Raw genomic sequence first — 22381 nt, 5'->3', positions numbered from 1 at the left:
GACGGCAGATAAAGGCCAAATAGCCCATCTAGTCTGCCCATCCTCTGTAACCACTAACTCTTCCTTTTTCTAAGCAATCCCACGTGCTTATCCCATGCCTTTTTAAATTCTGACACAGTCCTCGACTCCACAACCTCCACCGGGAGGCCATTCCACGCTTCCACCACCCTTTCCGTGAAATAATACTTTCTTAGATTACTCCTAAGCCTATTCCCTCTTAACTTCATTGTATGCCCCCTCGTTCTCAAGTTTTTCTTCAGTTGAAAAAGGCTCACTTTCTGTACATTAATGCCCTTGAGATATTTAAATGTCTCTATCATATCTCCTCTCTCCCTACTCTCTTCTAGCGTATACATGTTGAGGTTCATAAGCCTGTCCCAAAATGGTTATGCAGGTCCAGGCCCAATATTCAGCCAGCTAAATACTAACCGAACCCACATAAGCTCTGGGTGGCCAGACCGCCCAAAATCATCCTCGATATTTAGTGCCAGTGCCCGGACATGGCCTAGCACTGAATATTGGGGCATAATATAGCTGGCGACAGCGTTTAAAAAAACGTTGACTGCCGCCAGCTGAATATCGGGGGGCAAGTAAATAGTGAAGATATTCATCACAGAGGATATACATATGCAGTTCAATGCTCTTGACTCTTTCTGCAAACGCTTTCAGTGCTGCCATATTGTAATCAATTGACCATGATTAACTATCCTAAGACATACTTTTTATGTTTCGTGGTAGGTCCAAGCAGATTCTAGGGAAAATTCCTTCCCCCTTCAGGGTAATGTCCTCTGGCTCCAGATGAGCTACCTGTACCTGGAAGGTACAGAAGAAGGCCTCAGGTACCCCAGGTAGATACCATATCTGCAAAATCAACTCACCACCTGAATCTATGTGACCCTGAAAAACACAATACAGATAAGTGAAATAACAGTAACTATTCCATGCAAAGCAAACAAATGTAGATAAAGGGGCCAATATTAAGACCACTGGAGGGGGCCCTGCAAACTCCCGTGATTGGCGGTCAGCCCGGATATTCAATGCTGGGCCATTTCCGGTGACAGGCATTGAGTATTTTTTGCTGGTTTAAACTTAACCTGCTAAGTTGATATTTGGAGATAGTCGGTTAAATTAAAACCAGCCAAAGATATTCCAGCTATTTATGCAGCCCGATGTGGCCGTTTACAATAGCCAGCTACACAATGAATATTTGGGGTTAGCCAGCTATATCGTGTGATAGAGCCGGTTCTCTCCTAGTCGCTAACTGGTAATATTCAGCGAGGGATAGCTGGCTATCTTCCGCTGAATATCACCAGATAGCTGGTTAAGTGCCATTTAACTGGCCAGGTGTCGTTCCTGGCCGGTTAAATGTTTATGAATATGGGAGGGAGGGAGGGAGGGGTGGTAGGGAAAGCTTAATTCAGCATAGGGCATCTAGATAGGAAATGCGAGTTTCAGGTCAGGATGTGCACAACTTCATGAGAAAAGAGCCTTTTGTAAAATACATACAAGGACACTGGAAAATAAATTTGTAGCCTGCAACAAGTCCAGCAGGAATAGCCAATAGGAACGTGTTAAAAAATAAAGTGGAATCACTAAAAGTTTTTAATAAGTGTCAATCTTACAACCAGTGCATATACATGCTGTGTTTTACAAAACTTGATATCCAAGAAAGCGAATGCTACATACCTGTAGAAGGTATTCTCCGAGGACAGCAGGCTGATTGTTCTCACTGATGGGTGACGTCCACGGCAGCCCCTCCAATCGGAATCTTCACTAGCAAAAGCCTTTGCTAGCCCTCGCGCGCCGATGCGCACCGCGCATGCGCGGCCGTCTTCCCGCCCGAAACCAGCTCGTGCCGGCCAGTCTCATATGTAGCAAGACAAAGAGAAGGGAAGACACAACTCCAAAAGGGGAGGCAGGCGGGTTTGTGAGAACAATCAGCCTGCTGTCCTCGGAGAATACCTTCTACAGGTATGTAGCATTCGCTTTCTCCGAGGACAAGCAGGCTGCTTGTTCTCACTGATGGGGTATCCCTAGCCCCCAGGCTCACTCAAAACAACAACCATGGTCAATTGTACCTCGCAACGGCGAGGACATAACTGAGATTGACCTAACAATTTTACCAACTAACTGAGAGTGTAGCCTGGAACAGAAAAAACATGGGCCTAGGGGGGTGGAGTTGGATTCGAAACCCCGAACAGATTCTGAAGCACTGACTGCCCGAACCGACTGTCGCGTCGGGTATCCTGCTGCAGGCAGTAATGAGATGTGAATGTGTGGACAGATGACCACGTCGCAGCTTTGCAAATCTCTTCAATAGTGGCTGACTTCAAGTGGGCTACAGACGCTGCCATGGCTCTAACATTATGAGCTGTGACATGACCCTCGAGAGCCAGCCCAGCCTGGGCGTAAGTGAAGGAAATGCAATCTGCTAGCCAATTGGATATGGTGCGTTTCCCCACAGCTACTCCCCTCCTGTTGGGATCAAAAGAAACAAACAATTGGGCAGACTGTCTGTTGGGCTGTGTCCGCTCCAGATAGAAGGCCAATGCTCTCTTGCAGTCCAATGTGTGCAGCTGACGTTCAGCAGGGCAGGAATGAGGACGGGGAAAGAATATTGGCAAGACAATTGACTGGTTCAGATGGAACTCCGACACAACCTTTGGCAAGAACTTAGGGTGAGTGCGGAGGACTACTCTGTTGTGATGAAATTTGGTATAAGGGGCCTGGGCTACCAGGGCCTGAAGCTCACTGACTCTACGAGCTGAAGTAACTGCCACCAAGAAAATGACCTTCCAGGTCAAGTACTTCAGATGGCAGGAGTTCAGTGGCTCAAAAGGAGGTTTCATCAGCTGGGTGAGAACGACATTGAGATCCCATGACACTGTAGGAGGTTTGACAGGGGGGCTTTGACAAAAGCAAACCTCTCATGAAGCGAACAACTAAAGGCTGTCCTGAGATCGGCTTACCTTCCACACGGTAATGGTATGCACTGATTGCACTAAGGTGAACCCTTACAGAGTTGGTCTTGAGACCAGACTCAGACAAGTGCAGAAGGTATTCAAGCAGGGTCTGTGTAGGACAAGAGCGAGGATCTAGGGCCTTGCTGTCACACCAGATGGCAAACCTCCTCCATAGAAAAAAGTAACTCCTCTTAGTGGAATTTTTCCTGGAAGCAAGCAAGATGCGGGACACCCTCTGACAGACCCAAAGAGGCAAAGTCTATGCTCTCAACATCCAGGCCGTGAGAGCCAGAGACCGGAGGTTGGGATGCAGAAGCGCCCCTTCGTCCTGCGTGATGAGGGTCGGAAAACACTCCAATCTCCACGGTTCTTCGGAGGACAACTCCAGAAGAAGAGGGAACCAGATCTGACGCGGCCAAAAAGGAGCAATCTGAGGGACTTTATGGTTGCCTCGAGATGCGAAGAGATCTACCAAGGGGGTGCCCCACACCTGGAAGATCTGTCGCAGTACACGGGAATTGAGCGACCACTCGTGAGGTTGCATAATCCTGCTCAACCTGTCGGCCAGACTGTTGTTTACGCCTGCCAGATATGTGGCTTGGAGCACCATGCCGTGACGGCGAGCCCAGAGCCACATGCTGACGGCTTCCTGACACAGGGGGCGAGATCCGGTGCCCCCCTGCTTGTTGATGTAATACATGGCAACCTGGTTGTCTGTCTGAATTTGGATAATTTGGTGGGACAGCCGATCTCTGAAAGCCTTCAGAGCGTTCCAGACCGCTCGTAACTCCAGGAGATTAATCTGCAGATCGCGTTCCTGGAGGGACCAGCTTCCTTGGGTGTGAAGCCCATCGACATGAGCTCCCCACCCCAGGAGAGACGCATCCGTAGTCAGCACTTTTTGTGGCTGCGGAATTTGGAAAGGACGTCCCAGAGTCAAATTGGACCAAATCGTCCACCAATACAGGGATTTGAGAAAACTCGTGGACAGGTGGATCATGTCTTCTAGATCCCCAGCAGCCTGAAACCACTGGGAAGCTAGGGTCCATTGAGCAGATCTCATGTGAAGGCGGGCCATGGGAGTCACATGAACTGTGGAGGCCATGTGGCCCAGCAATCTCAACATCTGCCGAGCTGTGATCTGCTGGGACGCTCGCACCCGCGAGACGAGGGACAACAAGTTGTTGGCTCTCGCCTCTGGGAGATAGGCACGAGCCGTCCGAGAATCCAGCAGAGCTCCTATGAATTCTAGTCTCTGCACTGGGAGAAGATGGGACTTTGGATAATTTATCACAAACCCCAGTAGCTCCAGGAGGCGAATAGTCATCTGCATGGACTGTAGAGCTCCTGCCTCGAATGTGTTCTTCACCAGCCAATCGTCGAGATATGGGAACACGTGCACCCTCAGCCGGCGAAGTGCCGCTGCTACTACAGCCAAGCACTTCGTGAACACTCTGGGCGCAGAGGCGAGCCCAAAGGGTAGCACACAGTACTGGAAGTGACGTGTGCCCAGCTGAAATCGCAGATACTGTCTGTGAGCTGGCAGTATCGGGATGTGCGTGTAGGCGTCCTTCAAGTCCAGAGAGCATAGCCAATCGTTTTCCTGAATCATGGGAAGAAGGGTGCCCAGGGAAAGCATCTGAACTTTTCTTTGACCAGATATTTGTTCAGGGCCCTTAGGTCTAGGATGGGACGCATCCCCCCTGTTTTCTTTTCCACAAGGAAGTACCTGGAATAGAATCCCAGCCCTTCCTGCCCGGATGGCACGGGCTCGACCGCATTGGCGCTGAGAAGGGCGGAGAGTTCCTCTGCAAGTACCTGCTTGTGTTGGAAGCTGTAAGACTGAGCTCCCGGTGGACAATTTGGAGGTTTGGAGGCCAAATTGAGGGTGTATCCTTGCCGGACTATTTGAAGAACCCACTGATCGGAGGTTATGAGAGGCCACCTTTGGTGAAAAACTTTCAACCTCCCCCGACTGGCAGGTCGCCCGGCACTGACACTTGGATGTCGGCTATGCTTTTGCTGGGGAGCCGAGGGGCCTTGCTGAGGCGCACGCTGCTGACGAGAGCGAGCGCGCTGGGGCTTAGCCTGGGCCGCAGGCTGTCGAGAAGGAGGATTGTACCTACGCTTACCAGAAGAGTAGGGAACAGTCTTCCTTCCCCCAAAAAATCGTCTACCTGTAGAGGTAGAAGCTGAAGGCTGCCGGCGGGAGAACTTGTCGAAAGCGGTATCCCGCTGGTGGAGCTGCTCTACCACCTGCTCGACTTTCTCTCCAAAAATGTTATCCGCACAGCAAGGCGAGTCCGCAATCCGCTGCTGGATCCTATTCTCCAAGTCGGAGGCACGCAGCCATGAGAGTCTGCGCATCACCACACCTTGAGCTGCGGCCCTGGACGCAACATCAAAGGTGTCATACACCCCTCTGGCCAGGAATTTTCTGTACGCCTTCAGCTGCCTGACCACCTCCTGAAATGGCTTGGCTTGCTCAGGGGGGAGCTTGTCCACCAAGCCCGCCAACTGCCGCACATTGTTCCGCATGTGTATGCTTGTGTAGAGCTGGTAAGACTGGATTTTGGCCACGAGCATAGAAGAATGGTAGGCCTTCCTCCCAAAGGAGTCTAAGGTTCTAGAGTCCTTTGCCCGGGGGCCGAAGCATGCTCCCTAGAACTCTTAGCCTTCTTTAGGGCCAAATCCACAACTCCAGAGTCGTGAGGCAACTGAGTGCGCATCAGCTCTGGGTCCCCATGGATCCGGTACTGGGACTCGATCTTCTTGGGAATGTGGGGATTACTTAGTGGCTTGGTCCAGTTCGCCAGCAATGTCTTTTTGAGGACATGATGCATGGGTACTGTGGACGCTTCCTTAGGTGGAGAAGATAGTCCAGGAGCTCAAACATTTCAGCCCTGGGCTCGTCCTCCACAACCACCGGGAAGGGGATGGCCATAGACATCTCCCGGACAAAGGCCGCAAAAGACAGACTCTCGGGAGGAGAAAGCTGCCTTTCAGGGGAGGGAGAGGGATCAGAAGGAAGGCCCTCAGACTCCTCGTCAGAGAAATATCTGATGTCCTCCTCCTCTTCCCACGAGGCCTCACCATCGGTATCAGACACAAGTTCACGGACCTGTGTCTGAAGCCGTGCCCGGCTCGACTCCGTGGAGCCACGTCCACGGTGTGGGTGTCGAGAGGTAGACTCCCTCGCCCGCACCGGCGAAGCTCCCTCGGCCGACGTCGTCGGGGAGCCTTCCTGGGAGGCGACCGCAGTCGGTGGAGGTGACCGCAGTCGGTACCGCACGCGGCACCGATGTCGGAGACCTCACCCCGGGCAAGGGGCCAGCCAGCGCCTCACTCGACGGTACCGGTGGCGCAAGCACCCCCGGTACCGGAGGGGAAGGGCGCAACAGCTCTCACAGAATCTCTGGGAGAACGGCCCGGAGACTCTCGTGCAGAGCGGCTGTGGAGAAAGACATGGAAGCCGATGCAGGTGTCGATGTCAGAGTCTGTTCCGGGCATGGAGGCTGTTCCGGGCTGTCCATAGTGGAGCGCATCGACACCTCTTGAACAGAGGGTGAGCAGTCCTCTCGGTGCCGATGCCTACTGGGTGCCGACTCCCTCGGCGACCCAGAGCTCTCGGTGCCGATACGGGAAGGGGACCGGTGTTGATGCTTCTTCGACTTTTTGGGACGAAGCATGTCACCGGAGCTTCCCGGCACCGACGAGGAGGACGTAGAATCCAGCCTTCGCTTCCTCGGGGCCGAGGCCTAAGAAGGTCGGTCTCGGGGGGGCTGTACCGCAGGAGCCCTCAGGGTAGGGGGAGATCCACCTGAAGGCTCACCGCCACCAGCAGGGGAATGGACAGCCCTCACCTGCACTCCAGTCGAAGCACCATCGTCCGACCACATCAGCAGAAGTGGAGGTCCCGGTACCACCGACGCCGACGCAGCCTTCCGATGTCTCAGCCCCGATGCAGAGGGTTGATGCCTCGATGCACTCGATGCAGTCGCGGCCGAGGACGGAGGTCTGGACGCTGTCAACGTCGATGCACTCTATACTCCCGGTGCTGATGCCGACGAAGAGCCCGAGAACAAAACGTTCCACTGGGCCAATCTCGCTACCTGAGTCCGCTTTTGTAAAAGGGCGCACAGACTACAGGCCTGCGGGCGGTGCCCAGCCCCCAGACACTGAAGACACAACGCGTGCCTGTCAGTGAGCGAGATTACCCGGGCGCACTGGGTGCACTTCTTGAAGCCGCTGGGAGACTTCGATGACATGGGCGGAAAAATCACGCCGGCGAAATCAAAACTCGTAATTGCAGTAGGCACCACAAAGAGGGGGAGAGAAAAAATTCGACCCGAGGCCTCAAAAGGGCCTACCCCGAAGACGAAAAGAAACTTAACGGGGCAAAAACTGAAAATAGAGGAAAGGGAAAAAGACCGAAAAGGTCCTCTTCCGAAATCCTTTTTTTTTTTTTTTTTTTTAGCGAAAAGTCAAAAGAGACGCGCGAGGTCAACTTAAGGGGCGCGAATGGCGTAACACGACCGTACCGAGCGCGGAGAAAAGAAGACTGGCTGGCACGAGCCAGTTTCGGGCGGGAAGACGGCCGCGCATGCGCAGTGCACATCGGCGCGCGAGGGCTAGCAAAGGCTTTTGCTAGTGAAGATTCCGATTGGAGGGGCTGCTGTGGACGTCACCCATCAGTGAGAACAAGCAGCCTGCTTGTCCTCGGAGAAAAAGCATTAATGAACTGAGCAAAAAAAAACAAAACTATTTTTTACAGATTTTTGAGATGGTGTTAAATACCAGAGAACATAATTGCTCATACAAATCCCAGCTCAAAACAAATGGTTAGCTGACATTTACGCCTGGCATGGAGCAGGTGTAATGTTGACATCTAGTTTTGCTTTTTTTTTTTAATTATGCATGTATTCCTGTATGCAAAACTAGAATTGCAAGCATACGTTTTGGTCCAACCTAAACTATTTCATAACACGCAACCCCTTACCTCTTAATTACACATGTATAGGTCATATAGAATTTCTAAAATGTTCTCTAAAGCATGGCAAGTTGTTGATTGGTAGCAAGAATGCTTAAAGAAATAATCAGCTGGATTGTTTTTACCAGAATGATAGATGAGTTCATGGTTGATGGCTTGCAGCTTGTGCATCCAATGATCAATACAAATTGGAGGTTGAAATCACGGGTTCCTGAACATAGGCTCCACTGGTGTGGTCAGTGATCATCTTCATAGATATACAGAAGGAAATGTGAACATCCCCAAATAACAGCTAAAGCTTCTCTCTCAGTAAGAGTATTTTAGTGAAAGGATCATGCTTGCATAGGCAATAATATAAATGCAAACCGAGTGGTCAATTTGTTTGAAGAGAGCTCATAAGCTAATTGGGTGGGTTACCGTTTCTAAAACTTTCTGTCGCTTTCCTGGCATTGAAATTGGGACACAACATGATCATTAATTAAGAACTAATTTAGGGAGGTAAAACACCCTAATATCTCTCTGACTAGTTATAATCTTGGAAACACTATCTCCTCTAATCTAGCGAACCTAGGATCAGTTATTTAATGTATCTACAAACAGTACCTAGGTATTCATATATTATGTTCCTGTGTGTTCTTCTACAGGAGGAAAAAGCCTCAACAGACTCCTGAAACTTAGCTCTAAGGCTATTTAATTCATAGGAGTTCTATCTGTCATCACTGGCTTAAAAAACCTCCTTTCCTTTATTGTTTATATCAATATGTCAATCCGGAGTCACTTATCTTTACTTGGACTCCTAGTTGCTCATTCCAACGCTCAGTCTTTTTTGCCACGGCCGACTCTGGTCCAGGTTTCGGAACTTTTCCACTTCCTGCTTCAGGGTCCGCGGTCCTGGCGTGCTGTAGCAACTGCAATACATACAAATAATTATCCTTTAAATCTTACTAAGTTGCACACATCGTCTTAGCTCAACATACCTATCTCATACTCTGTCCATTCTATCGGAAGAGGGCTACTGTTTCCTGCTTCTGTATTTGTATTTGAAAACCTCATCATCATATCCGTGTTACCCATCAAGATACCGTATTGATTAGAAGAGATACCATAATGATTAGAAAAAATGGACCCACTTGATTTTGGTATTCAACCCTCTTGGTTTATGGTCTGTAGTTGAAAAATCCATATTTGCTCCTGTTGTAGTAATACCAATCTCTTATTGCCTCCTCTTGTGGAGAACTCGATCTTTTGTAGGATTACACATCGGAGTGATTCAAAATCGTGCCCTTCTTTTATGCAATGCGCTGCCAAAGGTGCTGTGAGTTTGTTGACATGGATATTACTTTTACGTTCACCCAGTCTTACTTTGAGTGGTCTTGTAGTTTGCCCAATGTATACTTTTGCACATGGACACTGTATACAGTATACAACATATTCTGATTCATATGTTGTGGTGGAACGTAAAGTAAACCGTCAATCCGTCTGTGGGTCTACAAATGTGTCTATCTCCATCATCAGGTCTCATATCTGGCATTTTCCGCATTTATTATGCCCATGTATGCTCCTTCTTCGCCAATCAATAGGTTTTAAAGTAGTTGGGGATAAACTTTCTTTAAGATTCCTCCCCCTGCTAAACGCCATCATCACGTCTGCTTCTTAAAAGTTGGCAAGGTTTGCACTATGTGCCAGTGTGACCTTAATAATTGTCGCTATCTTAGACGCCATGGAATTGTATCTCCAAACACAGATTGCTTTGTTAGTCTCTGTAGAATCATCTTTTCTTCTTGGTCTTAATAGATATTCTCCGCTATTATATTTTGCTCTTGTGTAAGCTTTTTGGACAATTCCCCTCGGATATCCTCTATCACATAATGTCTTCTGTAGATCCTTAGACTCCTGTCTGAAATCTTGATCATCTGAACAAATCTTCCTGTATCTTAAGAATTGGGATAGTGGGAGGCTATCTTTTAACTTCTTTGGATGACAGCTAGTATATTCTAAGAAGGTATTCCGATCTGTCTTCTTCCTGAAGATAGTCATAGTTATCTGTTTGTCCTTCTTTTTAATCTGTACATCCAAATATGCTATGTTTGTTTGACTTGCTTCCATTGTGAATTTAAGAGTTGGATATTTTTGATTGAGTTGTTCTACAAATTCTTCCAGCTCTTTTTTATCACCATCCCATATACAGAAGATATCATCAATAAATTTTAACCACATCTTGATGTGTGGAAAGTAGTGGGAGGTGTATATGGCTTCTTCCTCAAACCGTGCTATGAACAAATTAGCCACTGACGGTGCCATCGTAACTCCCATGGCTACTCCTGATAGTTGTTTGAATAGCTTTCCTGCAAAGTGGAAGTAGTTATTCGTCATTGCTAATGAGGCTAGGGTTAATATAAAACTTGTTGGAATCCTTATGTCTTCTCTTCGATCTAACTCCATTTTCAGTATTTGTAATGCCTCCTGTTGTGGAATAACAGTGTATAAAATCACTATATCCATCGTAACCATCCACCAACTATCACAAACTCCTTTCAAATCATTCAGGTGGTTAAGAAAATCCGTTGTGTCTTTAATATATGATCTTATATTCTTCACCATTGGCCGAAGAAACGTGTCTACATAGATCGATATCGGCTCTAATAAGGATCCTCTACTGGATACTATTGGCCTCCCTGGTGAGTCTATTAGCCTTTTATGCACTTTAGGTAAAGTGTAGAATGTGGGGATTTTCGGTTGGTTCGTGTTCAAAAAAGCAAACTCTTTCTGTGTTAGATAACTCGAGGCAAAGCCTCTCCCTGTAACTGATACGGTACCTTGATAGGTAACAAGGATATGATGATGAGGTTTTCAAATACAAATATGGAAGCAGGAAACAGTAGCCCTCTTCCGATAGAACGCACACAGTATGAGATAGGTATGTTGAGCTAAGACGATGTGTGCAACTTCGTAAGATTTAAAGGATAATTGTTTGTTTGTATGTATTGCAGTTGCTACAGCACGCCAGGACCGTGGACACTGAAGCAGGAAGTGGAAAAGTTCCGAAACCTGGACCAGAGTCGGCCGTGGCAAAAAAGACTGAGCGTTGGAATGAGCAACTAGGAGTCCAAGTAAAGATAAGTGACTCCGGATTGACATATTGATATAAACAATAAAGGAAAGGAGGTTTTTTAAGCCAGACAGATAGAACTATGAATTAAATAGCCTTAGAGCTAAGTTTCAGGAGTCTGTTGAGGCTTTTTCCTCAACACACACTTTTTCCTAAACACACAGGAACATAATATATGAATACCTAGGTACTGTTTGTAGTTATAATCTTGGTCATTTTTGTGAGATCTCAGAAGGTTTATTATTGCACTTTGGTAGTGAATTTGTCACAATAATTTGTGAGTCCCAACATACTCTGAATTTTCCAAGGGGTAAAAGATAGCTATAGCAGTTTCTTGAATGACTTTTGACTTTCTTTAGATTAGTTAACAGTCCATCTAAGAAGAAGATATGCCCAAAGGACTCCAGCTAGGGCATTTATATTTGCAATTTTGCAAATTTTACATGAGATTTTGTTATGGAATTGTTGATTTCAAGGCAACTGCCATTCTTCAGCTTTGCTGTCATGTAACAAGAAGTCATCACAGACATTTGGATATCCTTCAAATCCTGAAAGCACTTCATAAATTGTAGTTTAGAAAATTTCTGCAGAAGAGAAACCAATGACCCTCAGATTCTGGTTGCTAACCTTCCTTCCCTGGTATCCCAATCACTCTGATTACAAGTTTCTGCTATCTAGGGATCATTCTTGACTCTTCACTTTCGTTTTTGCCCAAAGTCTCATACTTGTCTAATGTTAGTTTCCTCATTTTCCGTCAACTCTGAGCATGGAATGGATCCTGGCCGCTTAAATAGCACTTAGCTGGCTAAGCACTAATATTGAGCACGAGATAGCCGGTTATCTCTGTTGAATATTGGCACATAACAGCTAGCTAGTTATATCATGCAACATAACCAGCTATCTGCAAATATTCACATGTTGGCCAGCTAAGTTTAGAAGCCAAATCGGACTGCCTAAATAGCAGTCCTATCTTTGGCTGCTATAAACTTATGTTTTCAGTCAATTGATTGTGTGACACTTGAGCGAGCGTCTTTTCAGTGTGTGACACTTGAGCGTGTCCGACACATTAGCACATACCTTTTTGACGTGCATCAGTTTGTCAAGTATAACATTTCAATGTGCGTCACTTGAGCATGCATCATTTATGTTTGCAACACTTAAACATACATCATGTGACTTAGTGTCTCTTAAGGGGGCCATACATCAAGCATGGCAGTCATGCTCCACATGGCCATGCTGGTTGAGGCATGGAAATGTATAAGTTCTCTAAAGGCAGAGACAAAATATACCTAAATAGCTTTTCTTACTGTTTCTCTCAGAAAAACTAGTCCACTTTGAACTGGAAATGCAACCAACAGTGTTGCAATGGTAATTTAATTATCTCATTGAATTATAATACTGCTAATGTGTCTTTTCAAGAATTGAGACCTCATAAACATCCGCCTGATCCTGCCTCCAAGGAGGTTAAGGCAAAATTACAAAGAATGGTACTTGATGGGTGCGTTAATAGGATTCCTCCTCGGCGTATGGTAAGTTCTGCTTTGGCATCTATTACTGAAGAAGTTCACTTCTGCTCCCTTGAAAATGTCTATGGCCCATAAAATTCAGCAGGCTTGGAAATGTCTTGATGGATTTGAGGCAGAACTGAACTGTGCAATGGGTTTGCTTATTCCAGAGAAATATCAGACTGCCATCCATCTGGGTAAGACTGTGCAGTTTCTGCCACATTGTGAAGATAGTTGTACAAATGAGGATAAGGTGAATTTTAAACAAATGGTTATTTATGTTTCTGATGCAATGCTTGATGTTTTATATGCTGCTAAAGTCTGGATGTGTGATGGGACTTTTAAAGCTGTTCCTTTAATACTCTGTTAGTTTTTTGCTATTCATGCAGTTTGTGCTGGCGAAGTTTAGACCTGTGTTTATGCAATCCTGCCTGATAAAACCCAAGTTACCTATACTCACCTATTTGCTGTAGTAAAGACATTTCACTATAATTTAGCTCCAGAATCTTGTAATATGGATTTAGAGCTTGCTTCAAAAGCGGCCTTCGAGGAGGAATTCCCAGATGTCAGTATTCAGGAATGTTTTTTTTTTTTTTCATTTGACTCAGTCAGTATGGAGAAATGTGCAATGCAATGGATTGACTGAAGCATATACTGAGAATGAAGATGTTCACTGTGTACTAAAGTCATTGTTTTCTCTGGCATTTTTACCTGCTCATGAAGTGCCCGAAGCTTTTGATGATATCCTAGATGAAGTTGAGTAATTAAATCTTAAGATTTCAGATTTGTTGGACTATTATGAAGACAGTTACATAGGTTGTTGAAACAGTAGAGGTGTCCGTAGATGTCCTTGTTTTCCTCCTAAGATGTGGACAGTTCATGAAAGGACCGTACCAAGAAATAATAACAAGCTTGAAGGCTAGCATCATGCCTTCCAAACGCAGGTAGATTATTGCAATCCATCCTTTAAAAAGATTTCTGTCTGCTCTTCAACGCAAAGAAGGATTCCAGTTTGCCACGTATTCCAGGGTTTCCAGGGGTCAAGGAAACAGTCAAAGGTCAAAGAAATATGAAAATTTGAATTCCCAGATTACTTAATTCAAGAGTACTCTAATAAAATTTTTAAAAAACATTTCCGTCTAACGTTGCTTATAAAATCAATTTGAATGTTTAATGTGAATATCATCTATTTCTTTGTAAACCATGGTGTTATATTTGTTTAATTCTTACAAATTTTTTATGCTTTTATTTTTGGGCCCTTTTTTAATGTTGCTTTGTTATGGATTTGTATGCTTGAAGGCATGTCTGTGTTTTATTTGAGATTAATTTTATTAATAAACGTTTCATGAATTTTATACATTCTGTTTATGTAGTTACAACTTCTATGGTTCACTTTAATAGGTGTTGCTCGCTTGCAAAGTATGCTTCAGTAACTGACGTGTGATAGAGTGTCACGTGGTAATGTGTCATGCTTGACAATATGACGCTGGTCCAAGTGTTGCTTGAGGAAGTATCACTTGCTCTTCAGTCATACAATCATAAACTTAACTGGTCAATGCTGAATATTAACTTAGCCAGTTAAGTTTGAGCCGGCTAAAAAAAAAAACCCCGATATTCAATGCCGGTCACCGGAAACAACCCGGCATTGAATATCCGGGTTCAGCTTCAATTACTACTGCTACTACTACTTAACATTTCTAGAGCACTACTAGGGTTACGCAGCGCTGCGGCACTTATTTGGGCTGCCTTCTGTGCTCTCAATATCGGCCTCCTTGATTCTAGATGAAGTTTAAGCTGGTGATAGTCTGCTCACAGGTCTAACTTGGAGAAAAGTTGTGCTCAATTTAAATTTGTAATGATGATGTTAGCTGAAGGCATGCTGCATCACTCTTGTTTGATAGCAATATCAGATAGCTACATATCAACACAAAGTTGGATCTTAGATATTTATCTAATTAGCATTTATGTACTGCCTTTTTGAAGAAATTCACATGGAATTCACATGGTATACAGCAAGAAAAAGCCAGACATAGGCAATAGACATATACAGTAGTAAAATAAATTCAAATAACAGTACAGTACAGTCTCAATTATCCGACCTTCACTATTCTGACCATCCAGCATATCCGACAGACTCCCCCGGTGACATCATCACGGTATCGTTAAGAAGCAGGTGGTGGAAATGAAAACGGTAACAGAATTCAAACACGTGTGGGATAAACATAAAGGAATCCTGTTCAGAATCCTGTTCATAAAGGAATCCTGTTCAGGGTGTGCCCTGCGTGCGGGACCGCCCGCAAAAGTTTTGTTCCGGTTGGTGGGGGCTGCCGTGGACGTCAACCCAGTCGTGAGAACAAGCAGCCTGCTTGTCCTCGGAGAAATGTTTTTAACATTTTCTTTTATTTCAAATAAAGACAAATCAAGCAAAACTTGTATACAAAAACTAATTCAAACATGAAAAATGCTATACTAGGAAACCTTTGGGTTTAAAAAGCAAAACCATGTGTACGAAAGGACTAGATAAATGAATGAAAACAAATCCCCTTAATATGTAATACTTGGTAGCAATAATGAAACAGTGATTGAATATTCAGATAGCAAGCAGCCTGAGCCAACAGATTAATTTTCCACTGAACATAATTAACTTTGTATGAACTTGGCTTCTAATAGTGTGCTGAACTGGACAATGTTGGCACATTTAGCCACACCCTTTTACCAGCCATGGCGCATATAAACAGTAATCATTGAAAATATTACACCAGTACAGGAGAAGAAAAATAATTTGTTTTTTTTCATTATAAATAATTTCTGTAAGCTGTTACAACCCAGTATACCCAAAATGACACAAACCAAATTAGCATACAGACTCTGCATGCAGCACAATACCAGAAAAACAGAACATTGCTATACATTGCAAAATAAGACAGCAGATGTAAATTCTGAAATTGGACATCTTCCAAACACTAAAATGAAAATAAAATGATTTTTTTTCTACTTTTGTTGTCTGGTGACTTCGTTTTTGTGATTATGTTGATCCCAGTCTCTGATTCTGCTGCTCTCTATCTGTTCCCTTAACTCCACTTCCAGGGCTTCCTTTCCATTTAATTTCTTTACTTTCCTCCTTTCTTCTTCATTTCTTGCCCCACATCCATAGGTAAAAGCTTGGTCCTCCGCGGACTTGACTGGAGGAGATATAGAGTGGATCCAGCTTTTGCCTATTTTCTCCAGCCATGTGCAGTTTTTCTCCTCTGTTCCCTTTCCCTTATCTCCGTCAGTATGCATCTCCTTCCTCTCTCTTCCCTCTCTCCTCCATCCATGTCCAGCATTTCTCCTTTCTCTCCTCCCCTCCATCCATGTTCATCCTCTCTCTTCCCTCATCCATATCCAGCATTTCAACTCTCCCCTCTCCTCCATCCATGTCCAGAATGCCTCCTCTCCCTTCCATCCATGTGTAACTCCTTCCTGTGTTCCCTCCCCTCCATCCATGTCCAGCATTTCTCCTGCCCTCCCCCCCCATCCATAGCAACTTTCCTCTCCCCTGCCCTCCCCACCCATCCATGTCCAGCAATTCTCCTGTGCCCTCCCCTCCCATCTATGTCCAAGAATTCTCCTTTACCCCCTGTCCTCCCCTCTCAACCACATCCAGTGATTTTCCTCTGTCCCCTGCCCTCCCCTCCATCCATGTCCAGCATTTCTCCTGCCCTCCCCTCCATCCATCAATGTCCAGCAACTCTCATCTCTCCCCTGCCCTCCCCTCCCATCCATGTCCAGCAATTCTCCTTTGCCCCCTGTCCTCCCTCTCATCCACATCCAGTGATTCTCATCTGTCCCCTGCCCTCCCCTCCCATCCATTCTCATCTGCCCCCCTCCATGTCCAGTGACTTGCCCCAGCCCCCAACTTACCCCCCTGCCTTTTCAGCCCCCGAGTTTCAGTCCCCAACCTCAGCCCCATCTGTGCCCTCAGTTTTCCACAGACCTCCTTTCCTTCCAGCCTCCCTGCATTTAAAAAGTCGTGGCGTCAGCTTTCCAGCTGCCCTGCGTTTAAAAAGTTTCAGCAGCAGTGAAAAAGCAGGCTCGCCTCTAGCCTTTAAGCTTTCCCTTCTCTCTCAGCATGCACTGTGCTGCCTTCGCAGAAACAGGAAATTGCATCAGAGAAAGGCAGCACAGTGCACGCTGAGAGAGAAGGAAAGGCTTAAAGGCTAGAGGCGAGCCTGCTTTTTCACTGCTGCTGAAACATTTTAAACGCAGGGCAGCTGGAAAGCTGAGGATCAAATGGCAGGGAGTAAGAGGAAGCACAGTGGGGCCCTTGGAGGCACAAAGTCCTGTGCGACTGCTCCTGTCACCCCTGCCTAAGACTGGCCCTGCATTAAGACATCCTAATAGATAGTTTAGGAGTAAGTGGAGGTGAAACATATAGACAAATAAGATAGAGAAATATGTTAGAAAGAAAATAATGGCAATTAATTTACAGAAAAATTGCACGTGTAGTCAAAAAAGGTGTATGAGAATGATCTCAGCTAGAGGAAAAGCACATCCTTCTTATAGTATGTGCAGTCAGTGTCAGTCCTTGTGTGTGTGCCTAGCTAGTGAGCTGTTTCTTCCATTAAGGGAGAACAGCCAAGTTTTCATCTGCTTCCTGAAGTAGAGATAGTCTTGAGTTAAGCAAACCCTTTCTGGGGGTACACTCCAGAGTGTGAGGGGTACTCTGGGGAAGGTTTGTTGGTGGGTGTCACTTTGCATGATTTCCTGTGGAGAGAGTGTAGTTACAGATGTTCCTTGGAAGGACCTTAATGACTATGAAGGTTGCTGATTGCTTGGATTTCTGGGCAATCACAAATAAAGAGACCCATAAAATTAGTCCACTGTTATACTCAATGATGTCAACTCTTTCAGTTGTGAAAGTTCTCCTTCCTTGATCTTTTAGAAGTAAAAAGGGATTTGCCTATATGGCAGGCTACAGGTTCAATGGTTTCATTTATATGAAACTTAGCTTGCCTTTTGTTTTTCCAGTTCCCTGGATCATAGCAGGAAATAATGAATACATCTAAATTCAGTGGCTTGGTAACTCAGAAGAATGCAGTGCTATCAGCCATCACACAGATACAGGACCACAGTCAAATCCCTATAAATAGCATTTTATAACATGTTGCATATGTGCAGATATTTTAGATATCCATACTGGCATTATGTTAGGTAAGTGATCATATCAACTGATACTTTAAGTACCTGGGAATGGTGTCTTCGTATTAGCACATGATGTCATGGGTTGTTTCTATGGCTGTAAAATTTGACTGCAAATATTTTGAAGGCATAAGCATTGTTAAATTCCAGGGCATGGAGCTCACCAACTTGGCCTCTCCTATGACCACATCTGGAAAATCCATCAGAACTGTAATGGTTTAATCTGGAAAAGTGACATACCCCTCAAATGTGGTTCTGTTTGCCACAGTCACAGCAGGTGGCACTTTTATCAGGGCAAGGTTTTTGATGAGGGAAAACAAGAAAATACCACCACAGCAGCAGGAAGTACTTGGCAGCAGGTCTATCAAACTGAGAATTATATGGAACGTTCAAGATTTTGGAGGGCAGATTGAGCAACATGCTATGCTATTGCTGATTTATTTAGGAAGGATAGAGATGGTCATAAAGTTGGAGGAGTAGCAGCTCTGTATGTGAGAAATGATATCGCGGCAACAAATGACAGGGGCCTTGGGAAAGGAAGAAGCAATATGGATCACCTTAAAAAGAGATGATGGAACCTCTGTCCACATGGGTGTTGTCTACAGACCTCCAACACAATCGGAGGAACTAGATAAAGATCTGGTCACAGATAGCCATAAGTTGGGAAAGAAAAGAGAGGTGCTGTCACTGGGAGATTTCAATCTGTCAGATGTGGATTGGAAAGTTTAATCTGTGGAATCGGAAAGAAGTAGAGAGATCGTGGATACTTTTCAAAGTGCTCTACTCAGACAAATGGTGATAGAACCCAAGAGAGAGGGAGCGATGCTGGATCTCGTGCCCACAAATGGGGATAGTGTGTCAAATGTCCGAGTGGGTGCCCACCTGGACAGCAGTGACCATCAAACAGTTTGGTTTGATATAACAGCTGAAGTGGAGGGCGGCCACTCAAAACTCAAAGTCCTGGATTTCAAGCATGTTGACTTTAGTAAAATGGGGGAATACCTGAGGAAGGAGCTGATGGGCTGGGGGAACATACAAGAAGAGGAAGGGCAGTGGTCCAGGCTGAAAGAAGCTATAAATATGGCCACAAACCTTTATGTAAAGAAAATAAATAAAAGCAAGAGAAAAAGGAAACTGATATGGTTCTCCAAGCAAGTGGCTGAGAAAATATAGGCTAAAGAGTTGGCGTTCATGAAATACAGAAAAACTCAAGAAGAGGAACACTGAGAGGAATACCGGATGAAACTGAAAGAAGCCAAGAGACAGATACATCTGGCGAAAGCGGAAGAACAAAAGGCTAGAAATGTAAAGAGGGGCGACAAAAATTTCTTCAGGTATATTAGTGAAAGGAGAAAGACTAAAAATGGAATTGCGAGATTGAAAGATGCTGCAAACCGCTATATGGATAATGATGAAGCAAAAACAAATTTGCTAAACAAATACTTTTGTTCTGTTTTTCACTGGAGAAGGACCACGATTGATTGGCAAAAGTACATATGAGAATGGAATGGATATAGCACCATTCACGGAAGAGAGTGTGTATAAACAACTTGAAAATATAAAGGAGGACAAAGCCATGAGACCGGACGGGATCCACCCCAGGATATTGAGGGAGCTCAGAGAGGTTCTGGCAGGTCCTCTTGGGATCTTGCCAGGTATTTGTGATCTTGTCAGGTATTTGTGACCTGGATTGGTCACTGTTGGAAACAAGATGCTGGGCTTAATGGATCTTTGGTCTTTCCCAGTGTGGCAATACTTATGTATTAAAGATTTGTTTAATAAATCCTTGGAGACAGGAGAGGTTCCGTGGGATTGGAGAACAGCGGATATGGTCCCTCTTCACAAAAGTGGTGATAGGGAAGAAGCTGGAAACTACAAGCCTCACTTCGGTTATTGGAAAAGTAATGGAAGCGATGCTGAAGGACAGGATAGTGAATTTCCTGGAAGCCAATAAGTTGCAAAATCCAAGACAACATGATTTTACCAAAGGTAAATCGTGCCAAACGAACCTCATTGAATTCTTTGGGTGACCGGAGAATTGAATCAGGAACATGCTATAGATGTAATCTACTTAGATTTCAGCAAAGCTTTTGACACGGTTCCCCACAGGAGGCTCTTAAATAAACTTGACAGGCTGAAGACAGGACCCGACATGGTGAACTGGATTAGGAACTGGTTGACGGACAGATGCCAGAGGGTGGGAGGAGGAGGGAAAGGTGAGTAGTGAAGTGCCTCAGGGATCGGTGCTGGGGCCGATTCTGTTCAATATATTTGTGAGTGACATTGCCGAAGGGTTAGAAGGTAAAGTTTGTGTTTTGCGGATGACACCAAGATTTGTAACAGAGTGGACACAACAGAGGGAGTGGAAAACATGAAAAAAGATCTACAGAAGCTAGAAGAATGGTCTAAGGTTTGGCAATTAAAATTCAATGTGAAGAAATGCAAAGTGATGCACTTAGGGAGTAGAAATCCACGGGAGACGTATGTGTTAGGCGGTAAGAGTCTGATATGTACAGACAGGGAGAGGGATCTTGGGGTGGTAGTATCTGAGGATTTGAAGGCGATGAAACAGTGTGACAAGGCGGTGGCTGTAGCCAGAAGGTTGCTAGGCTGTATAGACAGAGGTGTGACCAGCCGAAGAAAGGAGGTGTTGATGCCCCTGCACAAGTCGCTGGTGAGGCCCCACCTGGAGTATTGTGTTCAGTTTTGGAGGCCGTATCTTGCTAAGGATGTAAAAAAAATTGAAGCGGTGCAAAGCTACAAAAACGGTATGGGATTTGCGTTACAAAACGTATGAGGAGAGACTTGCTGACCTGAACATGTATACCCTGGAGGAAAGGAGAAACAGGGGTGATATGATACAGATGTTCAAATATTTGAAAGGTATTAATCCACAAATGAATCTGTTCTGGAGACGGGAAGGCGGTAGAACTAGAGGACAAGAAATGAGGTTGAAGGGGGGCAGACTCAAGAAAAATGTCAGGAAGTATTTTTTTCACGGAGAGAGTAGTGGATACTTGGGGAACTCGTTTTATTGAAAAAATAATAAAAACACATTACAAACATGCAACATGCACCAACCCTCCCCCCACCTACCCCATAAACATACAACCTCTATCCACACCCCCTCCCCCCACATGACAATACATTAAACAAACCCGCCAGATAAAACATGAACCAAAATCCCCCTAAAACCACAAACTAAATTCAATCATGGTGGTTTCAGCCTGACATGTTTCCACCAGTGAGAGGCTGTCCCTCCCCCCCCTTCTCCACCTTTTCCCACTGTGCCACTTTCTGCACCGCCCGCACCACATCCCAGCTGACGTTTTCCACTGACCGGAAATCCTTGTGCAGGGAAACCCTACAACGCGCCATCCAGAGGCATAGCTATACTGGCGAAACCTAGGGATCTGCAGTAGAGAGGAAACCCGGTCCCCAACCTGAACCGAAAATGGGCACTTCTGCAGGAAATGCTCCATCGTTTCCTCTGCCCCAGCACACTCCCCCCTCGGGCACCCTCTGTCCTGCACATTACGATCTTTCAAGTTGCCTCTCACATACAATTTACCATGAAAGGACAGCCACGCAGTGTCTCTACATTTAACAGGGATCCGGTCTGATGTGATGAACCGCAAACCCTGCTGTAACACTGGCTCAGGTGCGTCCCGCAATGCTAGGGGCGCTGAGAACACCTGTGAGCGCACTCTCTCCATCCAGACTCCCCGCCTCCCTTCCTTGATCTCTGCTACTGACACCCCCCACACCCGCACCAGCTTCACCAGGGTCCTGTAATACCCCACCCCCCCTGGGGCCCCTTCCGCAGAGCTATTACCCTCCCCCCTTGCTGCCATAAGTCCCAGTACCTCTGCCACCATTGCAGGACACTCTGCGCCCACCCAGGGGGCTCCTGCCCTACCGCCCTACCTAAATTAAACTGCAAAAATAATAAGCTAAAGAACAGAACTGCGTTTAACATGCCCACCCCTCCCTCCAGGGTAAATAGATGATATTGCGCTTCACTGGGTTCATCCTATTTCCCCACAGCAGCTGAAAAAAAACACTGTAGAGCACCGTGTAGCAGCATTCTGGCAACAAACAGATATAGCTGATAAATAAAAACAAAGGGACTAAATGAACCTTAATTAGCTGAACTCGCTCACCCATAGGCATCCTCCACCCCTTCCACCTGTCCACCCGTGTCTTAGCTTCCTGAAGACACCTATCCCAGTTAATCAGGCCATAATCCCCCAGATCAAAATAAATCCCCAAAACCCTGAGTCGCTCAAATGGTGCTGGAAAACTACCACCTAACCCGAACTTCCGCCCCTGATCCCCAACCCACAAACTATTAGATTTCTGGAAGTTCACCCTTGATGCTGTTGCCTGCGAATATTCGTAGATCAGTTCCTGCAGTTTTACCCCCTCCTGTTGGTCTGCTACCCAGACTGTGACGTTGTCTGCATACGCCACGACCCTCAGCTGGCATCCTTCCCCCACCTCCACCCCTTGCAGTCCCCTCCCTGCTCCACCCTCCACACAAAGGGGTCGATGGCATATGCATACAGCAGTGGACTAAGCGGGCAGACCTGCTGCACCCATGCCCCTACCCCGAACCCCTTCCCCCTCCACC

The 22381-nt window shown here is 45.8% G+C and overlaps 1 protein-coding gene across 1 annotated transcript in view; it reads right to left on the bottom strand.

Annotated features, from left to right (window-relative positions):
* The window catches only part of HYDIN (HYDIN axonemal central pair apparatus protein), a 2443906-nt gene that overhangs the window by 1351463 nt on the left and 1070062 nt on the right, over positions 1 to 22381 (bottom strand). Inside the window, exon 49 of the mRNA XM_030205004.1 lies at positions 720 to 897. Within this exon, the coding sequence (XP_030060864.1) occupies positions 720 to 897 (178 nt within the window). The remainder of the gene's footprint in view (positions 1 to 719; positions 898 to 22381) is intronic.

Source organism: Microcaecilia unicolor, chromosome 5 (assembly GCF_901765095.1).
Source record: "Microcaecilia unicolor chromosome 5, aMicUni1.1, whole genome shotgun sequence".
NCBI lineage: Eukaryota > Metazoa > Chordata > Amphibia > Gymnophiona > Siphonopidae > Microcaecilia > Microcaecilia unicolor.
The sequence above is the reverse complement of the archived record's forward strand: the minus strand, read 5'-3'. Positions and strand labels throughout refer to the sequence as shown.